Source organism: Marmota flaviventris, chromosome 17, assembly GCF_047511675.1.
Source record: "Marmota flaviventris isolate mMarFla1 chromosome 17, mMarFla1.hap1, whole genome shotgun sequence".
Classification (NCBI taxonomy): Eukaryota; Metazoa; Chordata; class Mammalia; order Rodentia; family Sciuridae; genus Marmota; species Marmota flaviventris.
In genome coordinates this window covers 62,668,766-62,689,440 of record NC_092514.1, presented here as the reverse complement: position 1 = coordinate 62,689,440, position 20,675 = coordinate 62,668,766, and the positions used below count along the sequence as shown (strand labels likewise).

The window sequence follows — 20,675 nt, the reverse complement described above, 5'->3', positions numbered from 1 at the left end:
GCACTTTCTATTTTTTATTTTGAGACAGTTTCACTTCAAATTTGCAATCCTCCTGGCTTTAGCCTACAGAGTAGCTGGGATTACACCACACCTGGCCTGCCTGATTTCTTTAAATCCCCTATAACAGTACAGACTCAATAAAAGTTGTTTGAATTCAACTGCTGAAAAATGTAAATACTACTATTTCAATATAACTATTTTGTCTCTTTTCCTTCATCTATACAGATACAAGTAGATCAAATAGCTTTTCAAAGAATTTAATAGAATATTTTGTGTCTTATCCTAGCTGGTGTATCCTTACTCTAATAGAAATCTGGATAAGTTAGTTTGATGATGGTAAATTGTCCTAATTTGAAGGTTAAATGTGACTGCTAAAGTTAATTAGTATAACAGAAAATATCCTGAACTGGAGGCACCACCTCCTGAAATCAGTTGACCCTTCACATTACATTTTAATTTTACAATTAATCCCTATTAGTCCTCCAGACCCAGACAAAACAGAAATGAACACCAACTATGGCAGCAATTTATGTGATAAAAGTCACATAATTTACCCTTTTAAAATATATATATATATATTTTTTGTAGATGGACACAATAACTTTATTTGTTTATTATTTATGTGGTGAAGGGGATCAAACCCAGTCCCTCACGCATGCTAGGCAAGCGCTCTACCACTGAGCCACAACCCCATCCCAATTTACCTTTTTTTTACAAGCAAAGTTATCATTTATACAGATCACATGCATTACAACAGATGCCAGCACTTTGTTGTCTTTATGTATATAGCATTACCACTCTTCAGAGGACTGAATATTTGAGACAACACCTGATTTCAAAATAGAATTCTAGGGCTACAGATATGGCTCAGTGGTAAAGCACTTGCCTATCATGCTCAAGACCCTGAGTTCAAACCCCAGAACCGCAAAATAAATAGATAAAATAAAACAGAATTCTAGGGCTGGGGATGTAGGTCAGTGGTAAAGCATTTGCCTAGCATGAGCAAGGCCCTGGGATAGGTCCCCAGCAAGCTCAAAAAATAAAGTAAGACAGAATTGTTGTACACCAAATATGGATATTCATTTTCTATTATCACTTTAAAGTAAATGTATTCTTAGCCAGGCCCAGTGGCACATGCCTGTAATCCCAGCAACTCAGGAGGCTGAGGCAGGAAAATTCCAAATTCCAGACCAGCAATTTAGCAAGGCCTTAAGCAACTTAGTGAAACCTTTCTCAAAACAAACAAACAAAAGGGCTGGGAATGTAGCTCAGTGATAAAGTACCTCTGAGTTCAATCCTCAATACCAAAAAAAAAAAAAAAAAAAAAAAAAAAACCCAACAAATGTATTCTTTGGTCAAAATAAATAACTATCCTATGTAATTTACCAAATTACATCTTAGTTCTTCAACTTACTAGGCCAATATAACTATTTGCAAAACTAGTTGCAATTTGAGTATTATTACTAGTTCATCTGTAAATGCTAACTAAATATCTTAAGATGTCTAAACCCTTTTTCTTGATCTATTTTTTTTTCCCCTGGGGACTGGACCCAGGGCTACTTTACTTACCATTGAGCTACATCCTGTCCTTTTACTTTTTGTGTGTGTGGGGGGGGGGGGGGGGTTGAACTCAGGGGTTCTCACCCACTGAACCATTTCTTTATTTAAATAGAGACAGGGTCGCATTGTGCTGCTTAGCGCCTCACTGTTGCTAAGGCTGGCTCTGAATTCTCCATCCTTCTGCCTCAGCCTCCCAAATGTGTACCACCACACAAGCTCTGTCCTTTTACTTTTATTTTGAGACAGGGTTTCATTTTAATTGCCAAGGGTCTTGCTAAATTGCTGAGGCTGGTCTCAGAGTTGTGATCCTCCAGCCTGAATTGCTGGGATTACAGGGGGATTATAGGCATACAGCACTGCCCCAGGCTGATTTTCAGGCTTTCCCAAGACAGTAAACCCTGAGGGGAGGTCAAGCTTCAATAAAAGAAAATAGCTTAAACAAGGTGTGGTGGTGCTGACTGTAATCCTAGCAACCCAGGAGGGTAAAGGAGGAGGACCACAAATTTGAGAAGAGCCTCAGCAATTTAACAAGACCTTGTCTCAAAATAAAAAATAAAAAGGGCTAGGATACAGTTTAGTGGTAGAGCACCCCTGGGCTTAATCCTCAGTACCACCAATACAACAACAAAAGAACACAGTTGCCGGCTTGGTGGTGCACACTTATATTGCCAGCAGCTTGGGAGACTGAGGTAGGAGGATTCCCAGTTCAAAGCCAGCTTCAACAATTAGCAAGGCCCTAAGCAACTTAGAAGGACATGTCTCAAAATCCAAAATTTTTAAAAAAGGCTGGGGATGTGGCTCAGCGGGTAACCATTCCTGGGTTCAATCCCTGGTACAAAACAAAACAAGAACATAGTTTAAGATAATCTAGCAAGTCTACATCTGTGTGTGTGTGTGTGTGTGTGTGTGTGTGTGTTTTGACATATACTGGAAACTGAATCAAGGAGCATTCTACCTCTGAGATACATCCCTATCCCTTTTGTGCTTTTACTTTTTAGTATTAGGGATTGAACCCAAGGGTTTTTTAACTACTATGCCACATTCCCAATACTTTTTTTTTTTTGGTACCAGGGATTTAACCAAAGGGTGCTTAACCCCTGAGCCACACTCCCAGCCCTTTTTATTTTTTATTTTGAGATAGGGTCTCCTTAAATTGCTTAGGGCCTTGGTAAATTGCTGAGGTTGGCCTTGAACTTGGGATCCTTCTGCCTCAGCCTCTAGAGTTGCTAGGATTATAGGTGTGTGCCACCACGCCCAGCCAGAAAATGGTGGTTCTTTTACTTTTTTTTTCTTCTTCTTTTTTTTTTTTCTTTTACTTTGAGACAGTGTCTTGCTAAACTGCTGAGGCTGGCCTTGAACTTTTGATCTTCCTGCCTGAGCCTAACAAGTCTCTGGGATTATAGGCATGTGTCACCATGCCCAGACCATGCCAAAAGAATTAAAGCAGAGGGCTGGGACCCAGGTTCGATCCTCAGCACCACATAAAAACAAATGCACCTAAAAAATAAATATTAAAAAAAAAAAAAAGAATTAAAGCAGGGACTCTAAACATTTATGTTTACAGCAGCATTATTCACGATAATCAAAAGGTAAGCCAGGCATGGTGGCACACACCTGTAATCCCAGTGGCTTGGGCTGAGAAAGAGGATCGTGAGTTCAAAGCCAGTCTCAGCAATTTAGCAAGTTCCTAAGTAACTCAGAGAGACCTTGTCTCTAAAGAAAATATAATATAGGGTGGCTCAGTGGTTAAGCACCTCTGGGTTCAATCCCTGGTAACAAAAAAAAAGGTGAAAGCAATCCAAGTGTCCATCAACAGATGGATAAATAAGATGTGGTATTTACTTACAACAGAATCCTAGACTTAATAAAAATAAAAAAGGAAATTCTGGGCTGGGGATATAGCTCAGTTGGTAGAATGCTTGTCTTGAATGCACAAGGCCCTGGGTACAATCCCCAGCACCACCAATAAGAAAAGAAAAGGAAATTCTGACATAAACTTCAACATGGATGAACCCTGATCAAATAAGGTAATCACAAAAGGACAAATACTGTATGATTTCATTCAAATGACGTAACTAGAGTAGTGAAACAGAGTCAGAAAAAAAGAATGGTGCAGAGAAATAAAATCTTCTAGTTCAGGAGGCTCCTACTTAGAAAAAACTTTTGGATATAACCATTGTTGTGGTAGTTTACTTAACACTACTATGTACACAGTGAACAAACTTAGGTCCTATTTGAAACATCTAGTCTTTCTAGATGTTTAGAAGTACACAAAGAATGTTAAAAGTAAAAGTAGTAAATAGAACATTTTGTAGATTAAAAAAAGAAAGGAAGGAAGGAAGGAAGGAAACAGAATGGAGGTTGCCAGGGGATGGAAATGAGTTATCATTTAATGGGTATGAAGTTTCACTTTGGGAAAATGAAAAAGTTCTGGACATGGATATTGGTTATAGTTGTATAATTATGTGAAATACACTTAATGCCACTATATGCCTAAAAGGCAGAAGGATCACAAGCTTAAGACCAGCCAAAGCAACTTAAAGAGGCCCATAAGCAACTTAGCAAGATCCTGTCTCAAAATAAAAAATAAAAAGGTAAAGTACCCCTGAGTTCAATTCCACTACAGAAAAAAAAAAAAAGGCTAAAATAGTAAATTTATATGTTGTATATTTTACAGTAATATATGGAGCGTCCGAGTATACTTAAGGGAACTCTTCTTGCATGTATGGCATTTTCCCACTGTTACTTTATTCTGCATGATCAACATTCCCAAAAGCCTATACACAAACTTAGAAAATAATATGGCAGATTTTATTCTAAAGAGCTTTCTTCTTGAGGAGATAAATATATTTCTTTCTTTCTTTCTTTTTTTTTTTGGTGTGTGTGTGTGTGTGTGTGTGTGGTGCTGGGGATTAAACCCAGGGCCTTGTACATACAAGGCACTCTACCAAATGAGCTATATCCCCAGCCCTTGAGGATTTATATTTTAACACCACTACTCATTCTCTGATAGTATTAATGCCTAAATAGAATTTTGGGATTTTAGTAGGGCATGGTGAAATGTACTTGGAAATTGCCAGACACTTGGAAGGCTGAGGCAGGAGGATCAGGAATTCAAGGCAAGCCCGGGCAATTTAGTCAGACTCTGTCTCAAAATACAATTAAAAAGGGCTGTAAATGTAGTTCAGTGGTAGAGTGCTAAGGAAGCCCTAGGTTCCATCCCCAGTACTCGTCCCCCCTCCAAAATAGTCAAATTATATAACAAATTTCCCATGAATACCTATCAGGGCATAAACCTGACCAGGAGTAAGCAGCCAATAGAGCAAATGATCCTATGACCAAAACCCTATGGTTCCACACTTTGCTTTTAAAAGGATACTCCTGAATGAACCAAACAGAAACATTGATGGGAAGGTGAATCCCTCTGCAGCCCTTTGTCACCAAGTACTCCGAGAAAGATAAATGTGCCTAAAGTTTAAGAAAGGAATAGTTAAGAAAGGAATTACTGCACCAAAATCCCTAAGGCAAGAACTCAGAGACATAAGCCTACAACTCAAAACAAAAAGACACCCAAAACACTAGAAAGAACCACGTCTCTGGATTAGAGAAACAGGGTATCAGTACTGTAAATGGTCAAACAGAATATTATAAGAGTGTTTAGCCATGGCTAACATACTTATGAAGCAGATTCTACACAAATTCCATTCACCTAATTGTAGTCAGGACCAAGTGAAACCTATCACCAGAAGGAACCTGACAATTTGACATCCACAGAGAAGAAAAGGATCAACTAAGCCAAATCATTCCTAGACTCATGTTTTGAAATAGTAACTGACTATCTAATTTGTTTTATTTCCCCAGGACTTTTAAAAAAAAAGTTAAGAAATCTTTCAATTTAATTTTATTTAACTAAAAGTAAATAGAAAACAAGAGATAAAACAAATGACTGCAAATATCAGGAACAATGTCAACGACAATGCCAACCATATGGGAAGGAAAGAAACAGATAAGAAGTAAAAATCACACGAGTGAAAAATAGATATGGATTTTCTACCTACTGTATCAAAGGAATTCATACTCACTTTGTGACTTACATAATGTTACTGACTGTAAAAAAGCAAAATAAAGCCAGCCATGGTACTGCGTGCCTCCCAGAAACTCAGGAGGCTGAGGCATGAAGATCACAAATTCAAGGACAGCCTCAGCAACTTAGTGAATCTTCATCTCAAAAGAAAAAATAAAGGCTGGGCACAGTGGCACATGCCTGTAATCCCAGCAGCTCCGGAGGCTGAGACAGGAGGATTGCAATTCAAAGCCAGCCTCAGCAATGGTGAGACGCTAAACAACTCACTCAGTGAGACCCTGTCTCTAAATAAAATACAAAATACGGCTGTGGATGTGACTCAGTGGTTGAGTGCCCGAGTTCAATCACCAATATCACACACACAAAAAAAAAAAAAGATAAAAAGGGCTGGGACAGCAAGGAGCGGTGATGCATTCCTGTAATCCCAGCAGCTCAGGAGGCTGAGGCAGGAGGAGGATGAGTTCTAAAGCGCCCCTGGGTTAAATTCCTGAAATCCTAGCAACCCACCCCCCAAAAAAAATTACTGCACCAAAATCCCTAAGGCAAGAACTCAGAGACATAAGCCTACAACTCAAAACAAAAAGACACCCAAAACACTATTATGTCAATTTGAGGGGTTTTGCTGATTTAATTCTAAAGGAAAAGCTTTGAAACTGAGTTGAATTTAGGATGTGTAGGGGTGTAGGAAGAGAAATAAGCCAAAACCTAAAACCTGCCTCAAAAGAATGTGAAGAAGCCAGCCTATACTTTATTTAATAGTTTAATTAATTAATTACTTTTGGTAGTGGTGTGGTGGTGCAGGCCTGTAATCCCAGCAGCTGGGGAGGCTGAGGCAGGAGAATCTTGAGTTCAAAGTCAGCCTCAGCAACAGAGAGGTACTAAGCAGCTCAGTGAGACCCTATCTCTAAATTTAAAAATACAAAAAAGGGCTGGGGATGTGGCTCAGTGGTTGAGTGCCCCTGAGTTCAATCCCTGGTACAAAAGAAAAAAAAAAAAAAAGTAAAGTAAATGAGAGCTAAAGCTATAGTTCAGAGATAGAGCACTTGCCTGGCATGTATAAGACCCCAGGTTTAGCCCCAGTATCACAAAAACAAATTTATATATAAAAGTAAGAAACCCACAGGCTATTCACTCAGAATAAGAGTGACCCAGAACCAGTGGCTCATGAGCTTGAGGTAGGAAGATCATGAGTTCAAAGTCAGCCTCACCAACTCAGTTGAGACCCTGTCTCTAAATAAAATATAAAAAGAAGTAGGGATATGTCTCAGTGATTAAGTGCCCTTGGGTTTAATCCCCAGTACCAAAAGAGTGACCCAGGAAGAAGCCAGCTCTTGTGAAAACTCAATGGATAGTTTCATCCAGAGTAGATAAATTTAAAGGGAAAATAAAGGAAGTGGCACACAGGTCAGGAGAAATTGATCTACACTACCAAATATGAAGCAACTGAACACTACCAAGTATTCAGACAGGGGGAACAAACAGAACACAGAAGACAGGATTAAGAGGCAGTAAAAGAGCTAGGGTATAAGTCAGTGGCAAGGCGCTTGGCTAACATGCAGGAAGCACTGGGTTTGATCCACAGCCCCATGGGGAGGTGGGGGGTTAGAGAAAACACAAGAATATCTAGCATATATAAATGATGTGCCAAAGAAGAAGTAAGAATAAAGCAGAAGAAATATGAGAAGATAACAAAGAGAAAAATCTTTAAAATGGGCACCGAGAAAACAGATAACCCTTGATAGAACAGTACTGACTAAAAATAAAAGGCAGTATACTGGAAGCCAGAAGAAACAGTTAACACGCTGAGAAAAAGTAATGGACAACTGAGAATTTTTTTTGGGGGGTGGGGGAAACAATACTGAACCCCAGGGTGTTCTACCACTAAGCTAAATCCCCAGTCCTTTTTGTTATTATTGTTATTTTTCTTTAAAGACAAGTTGCCCAGGTTGGCCTCAAACTTATCCTCCTGCCTCAGCCTCCCAAATCATTGGGATTATAGGTATACCTACAATGCCTGGCCAGCCTACAATTTTAACAAAATACTATTCAAGAATAAGGCCAAAGTAGTCAGGTGCAGACAGATCACAACTATTCAGGAATCCCAGCTACTCAGGAGGCTAAGGCAAGAAAACTGCTTGAGTGTAGGAATTCCAAGCCAGCCTGGGCAACACAGTGAAACGTCATTTAGGGGGAGGGAAAAAAAAAAAAAAATCAAGGCCAAAGTATACATTTTTAAGCAGATAAAATAAGGATATCATCACTGGTAGATCCACAGTACCTATTCCAAAGAATATATTTCAGGCAAAGGAAAAAGTACCAACAAAAAAGAACACAGAATCAAGTGGCAAATATGTAGATCAAGCTAAATGAACACTGCCTATATAAAATAGATTAAATAATAATCTGTGGACTGATAAAATGTGTGTGTAAATATATGTATATGTGTATATACATATATACATATATATATAAAATATATGTGTGCATACACACACACACACACACACACACACACAAAAATGGGCTATACCTGGCTTTTTTTTTTTGCATTTTTCAAAACCATGAAACCGCCAGATGCAGCAGCACATGCCTGTAATCCCAGCTACTCAGGATGCTGAGGCAGGAGAATCCCAAGTTTGAGGACAGCCTGGGCAACTTAGTGAGACCCTGTCCAAAAATAAAAAAACAAAAGGGCTAGGGATGTAGCTCAGTGGCAGAGCACCCCTAGATTCAATGCCCACTGCAGGTGCGGGCAGGGGATCATAAAATTATATAACACAAAAAGTGAATCCTAATATAATTAGACTACAATTACTAAAAATGTATCCATATTGGTTTATCAATTTTAACAAATACTCCACACATAAGGCAAGATATTAATAAAGGGAAATGGGAGCCAGGTGGAATATGTAGGAACTCTGTACTATCTCTACCTTGATTTTTCTACCCAAAATTATTCTAAAAAAACAAAGTCTGCTAAACACACACACACACAAACACACACACAAATATAAAAACCAATAGCATGTGAATTAGGAAAGAAATAGGTGAAGTTTATTCTACAAGAGCCTTGACTGACCAAGAGGGCAAAGGTATTGATTAACATCAATTTTTGATAAATTAAGTATATATGCTATCACTTCTGAGGTAATCAATTATAGAATAGAAAGGATATAAGACTTTGAAACTAGAAGAGGTAATGGGGAGCCTGTAAAGCAAAGGAGTAACATTATATTATTGTTTTTAATATAACTGGTAGCTGGGCATGGTGGTGCACACTTGTAATCCCAGTGACTTGGAGGCTGAGGCAGGAGGAACACAAGTTCAATGACAGCTTGAGAAACTTAGTGAGATCCAGTCCCTAAAAAAAATAAAAAGGGCTAGGGGTGTAGCTCCATCATAGAGCATCCCTGGGTTTAATCATCAGTACCATGAAAAAAAATAAAATAAATAAAAACTGAACAGAAATATAACTGGTAGCAGTTTAGAGAAAGATGAATTAGGGAGGAGAAACTGACCAGTACAGTTATGAACAAGGTAGGTCTGGATCAAGGCAGTAGCAATGGTGGCGGAATTAATGGCATGAGAAATTCAGATTAAGTGAATTTCAGAGACATGAAGCCAGGCATTGTGGTGAATGCCTGTGATCCCGGCTACTCAGAAGTCTGAGGCCAGAGGATCACAAGTTCAAGGACAGCCTCAGTAATGGCAACTTAATGAGATGCTGTCTCAAAATAAAAAATAGGAAGGGCTGAGAAGGTAGCTCCATGGTAGAGTCCCCAGTACTAAACTGAAAGCATTAATGGTACACACCTGTAATCCCAGTGGCTCGTGAGGCTGAGGTAGGAAGGTTACAAGTTCAAAGCCAGCCTCAGCAACTGAGCAAAGCACTTAGCAACCCAGCAAGAACCAGTCTCTAAATAAAATATAAAAAAGAGCTGGGGGTACACTGGTGGCCTCTATGGTAGAGCGCTTGCCTAGCATGTGTGAGGCACTGGGTTTGATCCTTAGCACCACATAAAAATAAATAAATAAGGGTATATGTCCACCTACTTAAAAAAAAAAAAAAAAAGGATACTAGGGATGTGTGGTCCTGGTACCAAAAGAAAAATGTGAATTTGAATTCAAAAGCATCAGTATAAGTGTGAATTATTTTTCAGCATTTATTTACTTATCATTGTCTAATACATATTGCACATAAAATACTTGAAACAAAAAATACATATAAAATAATTAAATACTTTTTAAAACATAAATAAAAATGGAGCCAGGGGACATGGCACATACGTGTAATCCTAGCAACTCAAGAGGCTGAGGCAGGAGGGTCACAAGTTCAAGGCCAGTCTCAGCAACTTGTTAAAGCCCTAAGCAACCTAGTGAAACCCCATCTCAAAATTTTGTTTAGTTTTTGTTTTTTTTTTTAATGTGGTGCTGGGGATCCAACCCAGTACTTCATGCATGCTAGGCAAGTGCTCTACCACTGAGCTACAACAGCAGCCTGGGTCTCAAAATTTTTTTAAAAAAATCGTAAAAAGGACTGAGGATGTAACTCACTGGCAAACACTAGGTTCAATCCTCAGTGCCTAAATAAATAAATAAATGGCATTGGTATGTTAAAGAGCTAACACCAGATATCTAGTAGAGATTAAACCCAGAGCTTAGCACATGCTAGGCAAGTTCTCCTACCACTAAGCATGTATATTTCCAACCTAAATGTACATTCTTTTGACATTTTTTTTTGTACTAGGGATTTAACCCAGGGGGCGCTAAACCAGAGCCACATCCCCAGGCCTTTTATTTTTTATTTTGAGATAGGGTCTCACTAAGATAATCAGGAATACCCTAATTTGCTGAGGCTGGTTTTGAACTTGTAAATCTCCTGCTTCAACTTCCCGAGTTGCTGCGATTACAGGCATGTGCCACCACACCTGGCCTTTTGCCAGTCTTTTGAGGTGGGCCTTTTGAGTTGTAAGTCCAGTGATGGTAGTTTTACAAAGTACACTTATAATACATAATCTATAATTTCCAGTTTCAATATCTTTAAAGAGTAAAGTGAGAACTTAAAAAATTCTTATTAAAGTTATAAATGAAAGTCTTTCATATTAAAAAAGAGAATTATAAGTGCAGAGGGTATGTGGCTCAGGACAGAGCACATATTAAAAGGCCCTGGATTCAATCCTTCCCATCAAAAAACATAAACACACACACAGTGTGTGTATATATGTCACCTTTCTATGGCAGTTAACTCAGTTTCATAAAATACATCTTTTTTATTTTTTTGTTCCAGGAACTGAACCTATGGATGCTTAGCCAATGAGACACAGCCACAGCCCTTTTTTATATTTTATTAGAGATAATGTCTTGCTGAGTTGCTTAGGGCCTTGATAAGTTGGTAAGGCTGGCTTTGAACTAGGGATCCCCCAGCCTCAGCTTCCTAAGCCGCTGAGATTATGGGTGTGCGCCACCATGCCCGGCTCAAAAAATAAACCTTTCATTTCACTATCATATTTATTGGTTTATGCAACTCTAAAGCTATGTAATTACAATACAAATCCAGGGTGTAATAAAATGATCCTTGGCAAGTCTATATTTCCTCTAGTGGCAGCAATGCAGTGGACAACAAGCAGTACAGCTTATAAGAAGAGGATGGAGAATGTGCTAAATTGCTTAAAATACAAATTTGTTAACCAATATTATAAGTTCAAGGCCAGACTCAGCAATTGAGCAAGACCCTATCTCAAATAAAAATTAAATTTAAAAAGGCTGTGGATGTAGCTCAGGTTTAAAACCCCTGAGTATTATTCCCTGTCCCTTAAAAGAAAATAAATAAATAAAAAGGATTGGGAATGTAGCTCTATGGTAGAGCTCCCCTGGGCTCAATCTCTAGTACCCACCTCCACCCCACACACTAAATTTACTTCTTATTGTTTCTGCTCTTCCTGGGACAGTACTGGGCACATAGCAAGTTCTACAACTATTTGTTCAATGAAGTATGGTTAACAGTACATGCAAGGTTGGGATTCCATTTCCTTCAGTCTTCAAAATCACAGAGACTACCTATACTTAAATTTCCAAAAGGGAACAGAGTAAGGAATATAAACTGTAACAGGTCCTGATAGAAAACGTATGAATACAAAATGTAGACAGTTTCACATTACCAAAAGTGGATAATCCAGTGCTTAAAAGATGGTATCTTATAAAAGAACTAGAATAGCTCAAATATCAGGTCAATAAGAAATAATCTTATCATGTCAAAACTAAGAGGGGCAGGTCAGGTGGGGTGGTGCATGCCTATAATCCCAGCGGCTCAGGAGGCTGAGGCAGGAGGATCAAGAGTTCAAAGCCAGTCTTAGAAAGGCACAAGGCAACTGAGTGAGACCCTCCCTATCTCTAAATAAAATACAAAATAGGGCTGGGCATGTGGCTTAGTGGTTGAGTGCCCCTTAGTTCAATCCCCAGTACGGGGGGTGGGGGGGGGTGGGGGGGAGACGGACACTAAGAGGAGCAGGTATACTAGGGCATGCCTGTAATCCCAGCAACTCAAGAAGCTGGGGCAGGAGGATTACAAGTTCATAGCCAGCCTGGGCAATTCAGGGAGACCCTGTCTAAAAATTAAAAAACAAAAAGACTAGAGATGTAGCTCAATGGTAGAGTACCCCTGGGCTCAATCCCTGGTACTGCCAAAAAAACAAACAGGATGGTTTCTGGTTTTCCTAAAAAGTGGCAGGTAGAGAAGGAAAACAAGCTGCCATAGATGTCTCAGTGCGTATTAGGCTTCTTTCCCATCCTCAACCACGAACAACAGAAAATATCAATATTTTAAACAAAAACCAAAGACCCAAACAAATGAACTTTTGGTTTACCAGTTATTATGAAATAAATATGTAAATATAGAAATTAAAGGCATACAGATGTACTATATAAGAAAATAAAAACCTGCAAATAAAAAACCTAAATATAAATAATAATTATCTTAAATATAAATAAATGTGGTGGTTTGGCCATTTCATTTTAGCCTAAGTTTTGTGAAGTATTTCTAAGTTAAAAAACTTGGAGCATTATGACAGAAGATCTATAACAACTAGGAAGTTCAAAGACTGCAGCTACTTATAAAACTCTTGCCCTTGTCCACTAGAAAAGAATCCACAGTGGCACTGCCTTTCTTCCTTCTAAGTACTGAAAATGTTATGAATAGTTAGGAGAAACTTAAGAGATAGCCTGTGAGGCTGCACCAGTCCCACTAGATGGCACTATCACAGGCAAGTCACTCTGCTCTCCCATTTGAAAGAGCAAAGGCTGAAATCTCTTGTTGATCTTAGCAAAACTGAAAGCTCCCCAGTACCAAAAAAGCAAAAAACAAAAAAACAAACAAAAAACACTAAATAAAACTGAAACTGTCATCTATAGTGATATCCTTATTGGGAAACTATGATTCGGAACAATAAATTCAAACCCAAGAGTTTCTCCAAAAGCATCCTTTTTACCCAGTCCTTTTTACTTCCCCTCTCCATTTCTAATCAATGGTCTGATAAATATGTCTCATAGGCAACAAAATTCATATAAAATGGATATTTTCTTTACCTCTTCCTAACTCTGGAAAACAATACTCTCCTACTAGTCTTTGAATAACATTTATTGTGATAAATACACTATGACTTGAACATCAAAATAACATACAATTAATAGAATAAAAACAACAGGACTTAGAGGAACTTCTCTCTCCACAGAGAACATCTTTCTCTTTAGGTTAAAGGTATAACTTCTTATTAAGCAGGATACTGCTTTCAAGTCTTCTGACCCCTTAGTTCCATGATTCTAAATTGGGTTGAAGCAGCAAATTCAGAATACCCTCATTTCCGTTACTTATGCCCCACTCCATCAAAAGTATTCTTGGATATAGCCATTAGGAGTCTAAAAGCAGAAAGAAAGAAAAACATCCTAACAAAAACCAATGAGTTTAAACTGCATACAACTCGAACACCAACTTTCTAATTTACTCAATAGGGAACCAACTGAATATATAGATTTGGATGTAAGCCTTATGCCAAATTCCCATGTTAAAAGACACATCAAAAGTCATCGTAATCAACTGAACCATGGATCAATTTAATATCCAAATACACTGCTCATTTCTATCTGAAGCTACTTCACCTAGGTCAGAGAATTTATGTCTATCCATATGAAATTCAAAACACAATGCTCAAGAGTAGCCACTCCAAAGTGCCACCAAAAGTCAGTTATTTAATTAAAGTGGCAAAGAAACCAAAAATGTGTAACAAATCCTGGGTTCCTAAGCACCTTGTCACAGCTCTAATGCAGCTCTCATCAAAATATCATCTCTCCTCACTGACTGGCGTTCTCTCTTTGCACAACGCCTAGAATACTATAGGCACTCAATAACTACTGAATAAACAAAAACTATAAGTTTATCCCAGAGCTCACCAAAATTGTGTGATCCATCAAAGAAGTTATGTTTTCCAACTATAAACCTTAACATTCACTTCCCTGAAGAAGCAACTAACCAAAGCATGAAACCTAGGTTACCATGAGATAAAACTTCTTGAAAAACACAGAAAGAAATGTATCATATTGGTTAAAGATCAAAAATTCACATATTCACGTATCTCAAGCCCAAATAATCTAACAATCATGGGTCAGTGAAGTTTTTAAATAAAGCATCATACATACATACACACACACACACACACACACACACTCTCTCTCTCTCTTTATATATTGCACTAAAATCATCCCATGGGAACAGAGGGGCGAACTGGCAAGTACATAAGGATATGCAGGCAGCCATAGCACTGTTTGACATCTCACCTGCCCATTAATGGGGCCTTGAACTTATTTTACACTCCCACAACAAAAACAAAAACAATGAAAAGGAAGGAAAATAAGAGGAGAGAGAAAACGGTCTGGGGTGCAACCAGGAGGAATCAGCTAAGCTGCAGAACTGAACTGAAAGATTTCACAGAGTAAGATTCTTCAATGCTATATCATATAACTACCCAGTAAAATCAGTGTAATAAAACTAGGCAAAGCCTTGTAATTATTTTTTTTTCTGAGTAGCTGAGAATTTTTAACAAAATATGGCATAAATTCTAGATACACATTCTATCGGTATCCTTTTAACAAACCCTTCAAGAAACTTCCCCTGTATTTGAAGGGGGAAAGAAGCATATACTCCCATATAGAACACCTTCAAATACGCTACTGGAAAGACTGGCAGGATTTAAAAGTTCAATGGAATCATGAGACAAATTTTCCCTGCACCCATCAGTATGTTTCACCCAAACTGCTCTTAATCATTTTTTAAATGTGTTTACATTAGACTACCAATAGTGTTCATCATCGTCATTTTACTCACCTTACTAACACCAACTCCAGTAAACCTGGCCTCTAATAATTCCTGCCGTCGTGGGTCCAGGCTATGCAATTCTTCCATCATTTCTACTGAAAAAGAAAAAGTAGACTGTAAAAACCATGAAAACTAAAATGTGAGGAACAAGTTTTATTACAACAAAACTCAGAGCAGTTATTTCATTGAGTAGCGACATACGGTAACCCTCAAAATAAAAAATAGAGCATAATAGTAGTTAACTATAATGCACTGCACCAAATAATTATTTGACATTACCAATATATTCAAAGTTCTATAGCAGCTTGGAAGTCCTTGTCTAGGGGGGCAACTTACTCTTATCCCAAAAAAGAAAAACTACAAACCATTCATACAACATCTGTAAAAGTAGTAGAGGAAGAAAAAAAAAAACATGGATGAGCGGGGGTGGTGGCACACACCTGTAATCCCAACAACTTGGGAGGCTTGCAAGTTCAAAGGAGGATTGCAAGTTCAAAGCCAGCCTCAGCAAAAGCGAGGCGCAAGGCAACTCAGTGAGACCCTGTCTCTAAATAAAATACAAAATAGGGCTGGGGATGTGGCTCAGTGGTTGAGTGCCCAAGTTCAATCCCCAGGACCAAAAACAAAACCAACAACAATAAAACATGGATGAGCTTGCAAAAAGAAATTTACTTCTAACAACCTTTGTATCTTTGAATTCTAGCTAAGTATTTTCAGATATTTCTTTCCCAAACACACAGGAACTAGTTCTTAAACTAAAAATATGAATCATTAATAATTTCAAAATATGGCATGAATCAGAAGCTACAAATTACTTCAAATAACACTATTATGTAGCTCCTTTCTCTGAAGAGCTCACAGTACCTCATGAAAAAAATGAATTATTTTATTTTAAATTTAATAGACAACTAAGGTAAAATCCTCAACTTGCATTCACTCAGGAAATTAATATAGCTCCGTAACAATTTCTTAAAAAAATGTTTTTCGGACCACTCCCTGAAGCAGTGGGTTTTTCTTCACTCTGGACATCTGCTTTTAGCACTCCTTCCAAGCAGGGAGGGGCGGGAGGGCACCATTTTTAAACTCCTTCCTTGACCAATTAATGCACAGGCTCCTTTGAACAAATGTGTCCATCCTTTGCAAGAGATCAACTCTTACACGATGCACCGAAAATCTTTAACATTAAAAGTGGGAAAGGAGTATGTTATCACTACACGGAACCCCTTCAAACACACTATTAAGCTGTTATTAGAATGACTGGTGTGATTTTAAAGTTCACAGAAAACATGAATCAAATATTCCCTTCTGCAATCTAACAACTCCACAATTTCCAGTAACAGCCCTACAAAGTCCTTCAGTTTCGTTTCCCTTCCTGGATTGAGAGCATGGGGCAAAGGGGAATGAAAGGGTGACAAGTTAAAGTTTCACCCACACCTAAAAGTGCAGGTTAAAAAAGGAATTAGGAAATTCTCAGAAGGGTAGAAAATCATCTTTTTTAAAAAAGAAAGACGGAGATTGAACGAGTTTTCCCTAAGTAGGTAAGTGCCCTTCCCAGCGTCTCGCTCGGCCCTAATTGGGTCGGAATCGCAGAGGTTGCAGTCTCTCCCCAACCCCAAGGTCTCTCGCAACATTTCCCAAATCTTCATCCCCAGGCCTGGCCCAGAAAATGACGCCCCAGCGGTTATTCCATTTAATGTCAACTCATGTTAAGGAAATATCCACTCCGACTCATTCCATCGCGGCTTTGGACAGGGATCCTCCCTGCAGCCCACAGCCGCGAAGCAAAACCGATGGGGCCTGGTCCCGGCGCCCCTCACTGGCTCCAAACTTTCCCCAACTCCAAGCCCACCTGTCACGGAGGGAGGGAGGGCCAGCTCTCGGGGGCGCCCGGGAGACTGCCGAGGCCTCCAGCTGCCGAGGCGCCCCCTCTCTCCGCCGGCCGCTGGCCCCACTCCCAGGCCTGGGCCTGCCCCATCTTCGGCCCGGCCCCTCGGCGACCCGCAGCCCTTGGGGAGTCCCTCCCGCCTCAGCGCCGAGGAGATACGGCCCGGCGCCGGTCCCGGGCTGGGCCCGGGTCGCAGCCTCCTCAGGCCGAGGGGGTCTCCGGGACGGTTAATGCCCCAGGCCCAGCGCCCTCCCCCGCCCGGGGTTCAGCCTCTCACCTGCCGCTGCCGCTGCCGCCGCCGCTCCACGCTTCTCCCGGGAGGGGCCCCGACCCGACCCGGCTGCGGCCGCTCCGCTTTCCCCCTGGGCAGGCCCGGGGCGGAGCCGGGGCCTCTCCTAAGCGCCTCAACCCCCCGCCCGGGCAGCCGCCGCCGGCGTCCGGCTCCACGAGAGGGCGGGCGGGGGAGGGGGTCGCGGAGGCCGCAGATCCCCGGGCTCGCGTACAGAGCTAGGCGCCTGACGCGGCCCCGGGCCCGGGCGGCCGCGGGGGGCGCGGGACCGGCCTCCTGGCGCCGGACAAAGGCCAAGGGAGGCGCAGGAGGGCCCAGGCCCGGCCGGGAGGTGGGGGCCCTCTCGGCTGGGGGCCACTCGGGTGCGGCGCGGAGGGCGGGGCGGTCGGAACCGCTGGTGCCCAGGGCCCGCCTCCGGCCCCTTAATCCGGATCGGTTCGGTCCGGATTAGTAGTGATCGGTGTAAACACACTAGTGAAAGCGCGTGTTTCCTCGCGAGATTTGCACGGCCGGGAGGCAGGGGGGGGGGTCCTGGGGGGGTTGGGGAAGCGCCGACAGTGGGGGAGGAGGAGGAGGAGGGAACGAGGAAGGTGGGGGGGTCCTCGCTGCCCCGGCGCCCCGCCTCCTCCAATCAGCTGCCGGGCTGGCGGGCAGGGGTTAACCAGGGGACCCCGCGCCGGCGAAGGAGGCCGCGCCTGGCCGGACGACTGAGGGCGGGCGACGGGCGGCGCCGGCAAAGCGGCCGCGACGCGAGGGGCGGTCGGGCGGCCCGGGTCGCCCTGCGTCCCGCCGGCCCGAGTCCGGGTCCCAGGGCCCCCACCGCCGTCTTTGTGTAACCGGCTCCAGGGGCGCTGAAGGGACCTCGCTGTCGGGCTGGGCCAGCGCCCGCTTAATCCTTGATCTGCACAAGTTTGGATGCGAAGTGAGGTTGCTCTGCCCAGGGATGAATTTGAGAGGAAGAAAACCCTTGAGCCGGCGGACCCAAACCGGACTTCCAGGAGACACCCGGCTAGTGAGTTCGCTGTGCCCAACGTGTTCCCGTGCTCGCTGGCCCGCCACTCTCCAAAACCATGGTCCCTCTTCCAGACCCCAGCCGTACGCCCCGGAAAGCGGGCCGCACTTGCCTTCCACATACCTGGTGGGCAAGGCGTCTCCAGGGACAAAAGGTGCTCTGGGATCGGAGAGGAGCCCCACCAGGATGCTGCCCTCCAGAGGCAGGCCACTGCCCCCAGGGGACACTCCCCGGCACCCAGGGGAAGGTTCTATTTCAACCTCGGATTAAAAACAAGGCCCTCCGGGTACTTGGGGAGGGGGCTCCGATAGTGCTAGGATGGAAAAACAGTGTCTCCTGAGGAATGAGGTAGGGTGAGTTTTTGTGCCCAAGGTGGGCTTCCTGCATGGAAAAGGGTTCCCTCTCTGACCCTCAGCACCAAAGAAAAAAACTACACTTTCTTCATTGATTTCCATGAATCAAAACACTGACTTCAGTGCGGCTACCCAACATTTTTTCTGTTGCTTCTTTGACCAGATGACTGAAGGACTACCAACAAATCACAAGGGGAAAGTTCAGACCTTGAACTTTTCCAGGGCTAGGCAAGTACTCCAAGTGGAGTTTCTGCGCTTAATTCTTTCTTACTCCTAATTCTTCCGTAAATTAAGAGGAAACAGACTTGAGAAATGGGGAAAGAAAGGCAGTTTTACTTTTTGTTAGTTCTCCAACCTTCCAAAATCTTGGGGCAAACTCAAGCCCTATGGAAAAACTCAAACCAGGAATCATTTTCCTTATTGTCCCAGACTACTTGGAAAGTTATATACACATATTTCTGATAACTCTTTGAAAGGCAGAAGGAGAATATCAGCTGCAGAGGTTGGGGAAAAGGGCAAGGTGGAGAATTGAGTACAAGCTCCGCCTGATAGAGCAGGAGAAGCAAAGAGGGATAATGTGGGCCTGCTTCCCACTGCAGCACCAAAGGAAAGCAAATGAGGCAAGCTCTTGCATTACAGCCAATGATCAAGAAGGTAACTCCTTAAAATTACACTGTCGTAAATTAGAAAAGAACATAAAAGAATACAGCTTGGCACAGTGGCACTTGCCTGTAATCCCTGCTACTTGGGATGCTGAGTCAGGAGGATTACAAATTGGAGGCTGTCTAAGCACTTCAGCAAGACTCTGCCTCAAAAATAAGATAAAAAATAAAGGTCTGGGTATGTAGCTCAGTGGGAGAGGGCTTGCCTAGCCTGTACAAGGCCCTGGTTTCAATCCCCAGCACTGCGATTAAAAAAAAAAAAAAGACAAACAAGCACTAGCCAGTTTTGGAACTGAGTTCCAGCCCAGCTCTTCCATAGACAGCTTCATGAACCTATTATCTAACCTTTTCAGCCTTTACCAACCTCATGTGTGAAGAAGGGATTGGAGCTAGAGAATTTCCCAAGTCCTCTCTAGGTAGAAAAGTCCAGAATTCTATTTTTTAAAGTAATTATGTAAGTAATCTTTGGAACACAGAGATGAGTTGTTTTTTTTTTTTTTTTAATATTTTTTTAGTTAGACATAAACACGACATCATTATTTTATTTATTTTTTTATGTGGTGCTGAGGATCAAACCCAGTGCCTCACATGTGCAAGGCAAGTGCTCTCCCACTGAGTCACAACCCTAGCCCCAGAGATGAGTTTTTACTTTCACTTTTCGTAGTTCATTTTTCTCCACAAGTCAAATAACTTACACCATCATATGTCTACTTTCAGCCCCACTTTAGGCCTAACATCACCCCAAAAACAGCTGCTTGGGAGAATTTTTAATGAGTTTGCTTACCACAGAGTTTGAGTGCTTTCATGTATTAAGCATCCACATATTAAACATCATATAAATGGAAATATTAACAGAAAGGCAAGAGAATATAGACAATAGATCTCACCCTTTCCCAGAGGAAACAGGATATTTTCAAAACAAATTCTGTTGTCAGATGGTTCTTTATATTTCACCTGGGGTTCGCAAGTCAACTTGTTAAAAGTGTGTTTGGTCATATGGAAATTTCATGAGACTCAGCCTGTCATGGAATGGCAAATGGTGGCATGCCCCCATGCAAAGACCTAGTTCCCATCAGCTATGGAGGACTGAAATATGGACCTGGAAGATGTTCATGTTGGTTATCAGGTCCTTCCCACCTTCGGGGAAGTGAATGGAAAGTCCTCCAGATTCATGTTCACAGTCACAGGGGACCATATAGGGATATCCTCTGGCTAATTTTGGTATATTGTGTACTTTTCAATAGAGTAATAATGCATGAAGGAGGTGGGAAGATAGCTTAATGGTAGAGCTCTTGCCTCACATTCATAAGGCCTTGGGTTCAATCCCCAGTACTGGGGGAAAAATGGGGACATGAGAGGAAGTAAAAGTTATACCTTTGTGAAGGAGAAGGAATTTTGGATACTTTAGATTAAATTTAAACAGAATAAATGAGTCTTCAAGAGGGGGATTTGGATACATATTCATC

The 20,675-nt window shown here is 41.6% G+C and overlaps 1 protein-coding gene across 4 annotated transcripts in view; it reads right to left on the bottom strand.

Moving 5' to 3' along the window:
• Tlk2 (tousled like kinase 2) overlaps positions 1-17,622 on the bottom strand; it is a 115,880-nt gene extending 98,258 nt beyond the window's left edge. Inside the window, exons 1-2 of one of the 4 annotated variants that reach the window (XM_071603778.1) lie at positions 17,171-17,622; positions 15,018-15,103 (exon numbers count right to left, since the gene is read on the bottom strand). In XM_071603778.1, the coding sequence (XP_071459879.1) occupies positions 15,018-15,098 (81 nt within the window). In that variant the 5' untranslated portion in view covers positions 15,099-15,103; positions 17,171-17,622. Of the gene's footprint in view, positions 1-15,017; positions 15,104-16,857; positions 16,875-17,170 lie in introns of those variants that run through there. The other 3 variants (XM_071603779.1, XM_071603781.1, XM_071603780.1) reach the window with 3 other exon arrangements.
• Between the last annotated feature and the right edge of the window lie 3,053 nt (positions 17,623-20,675).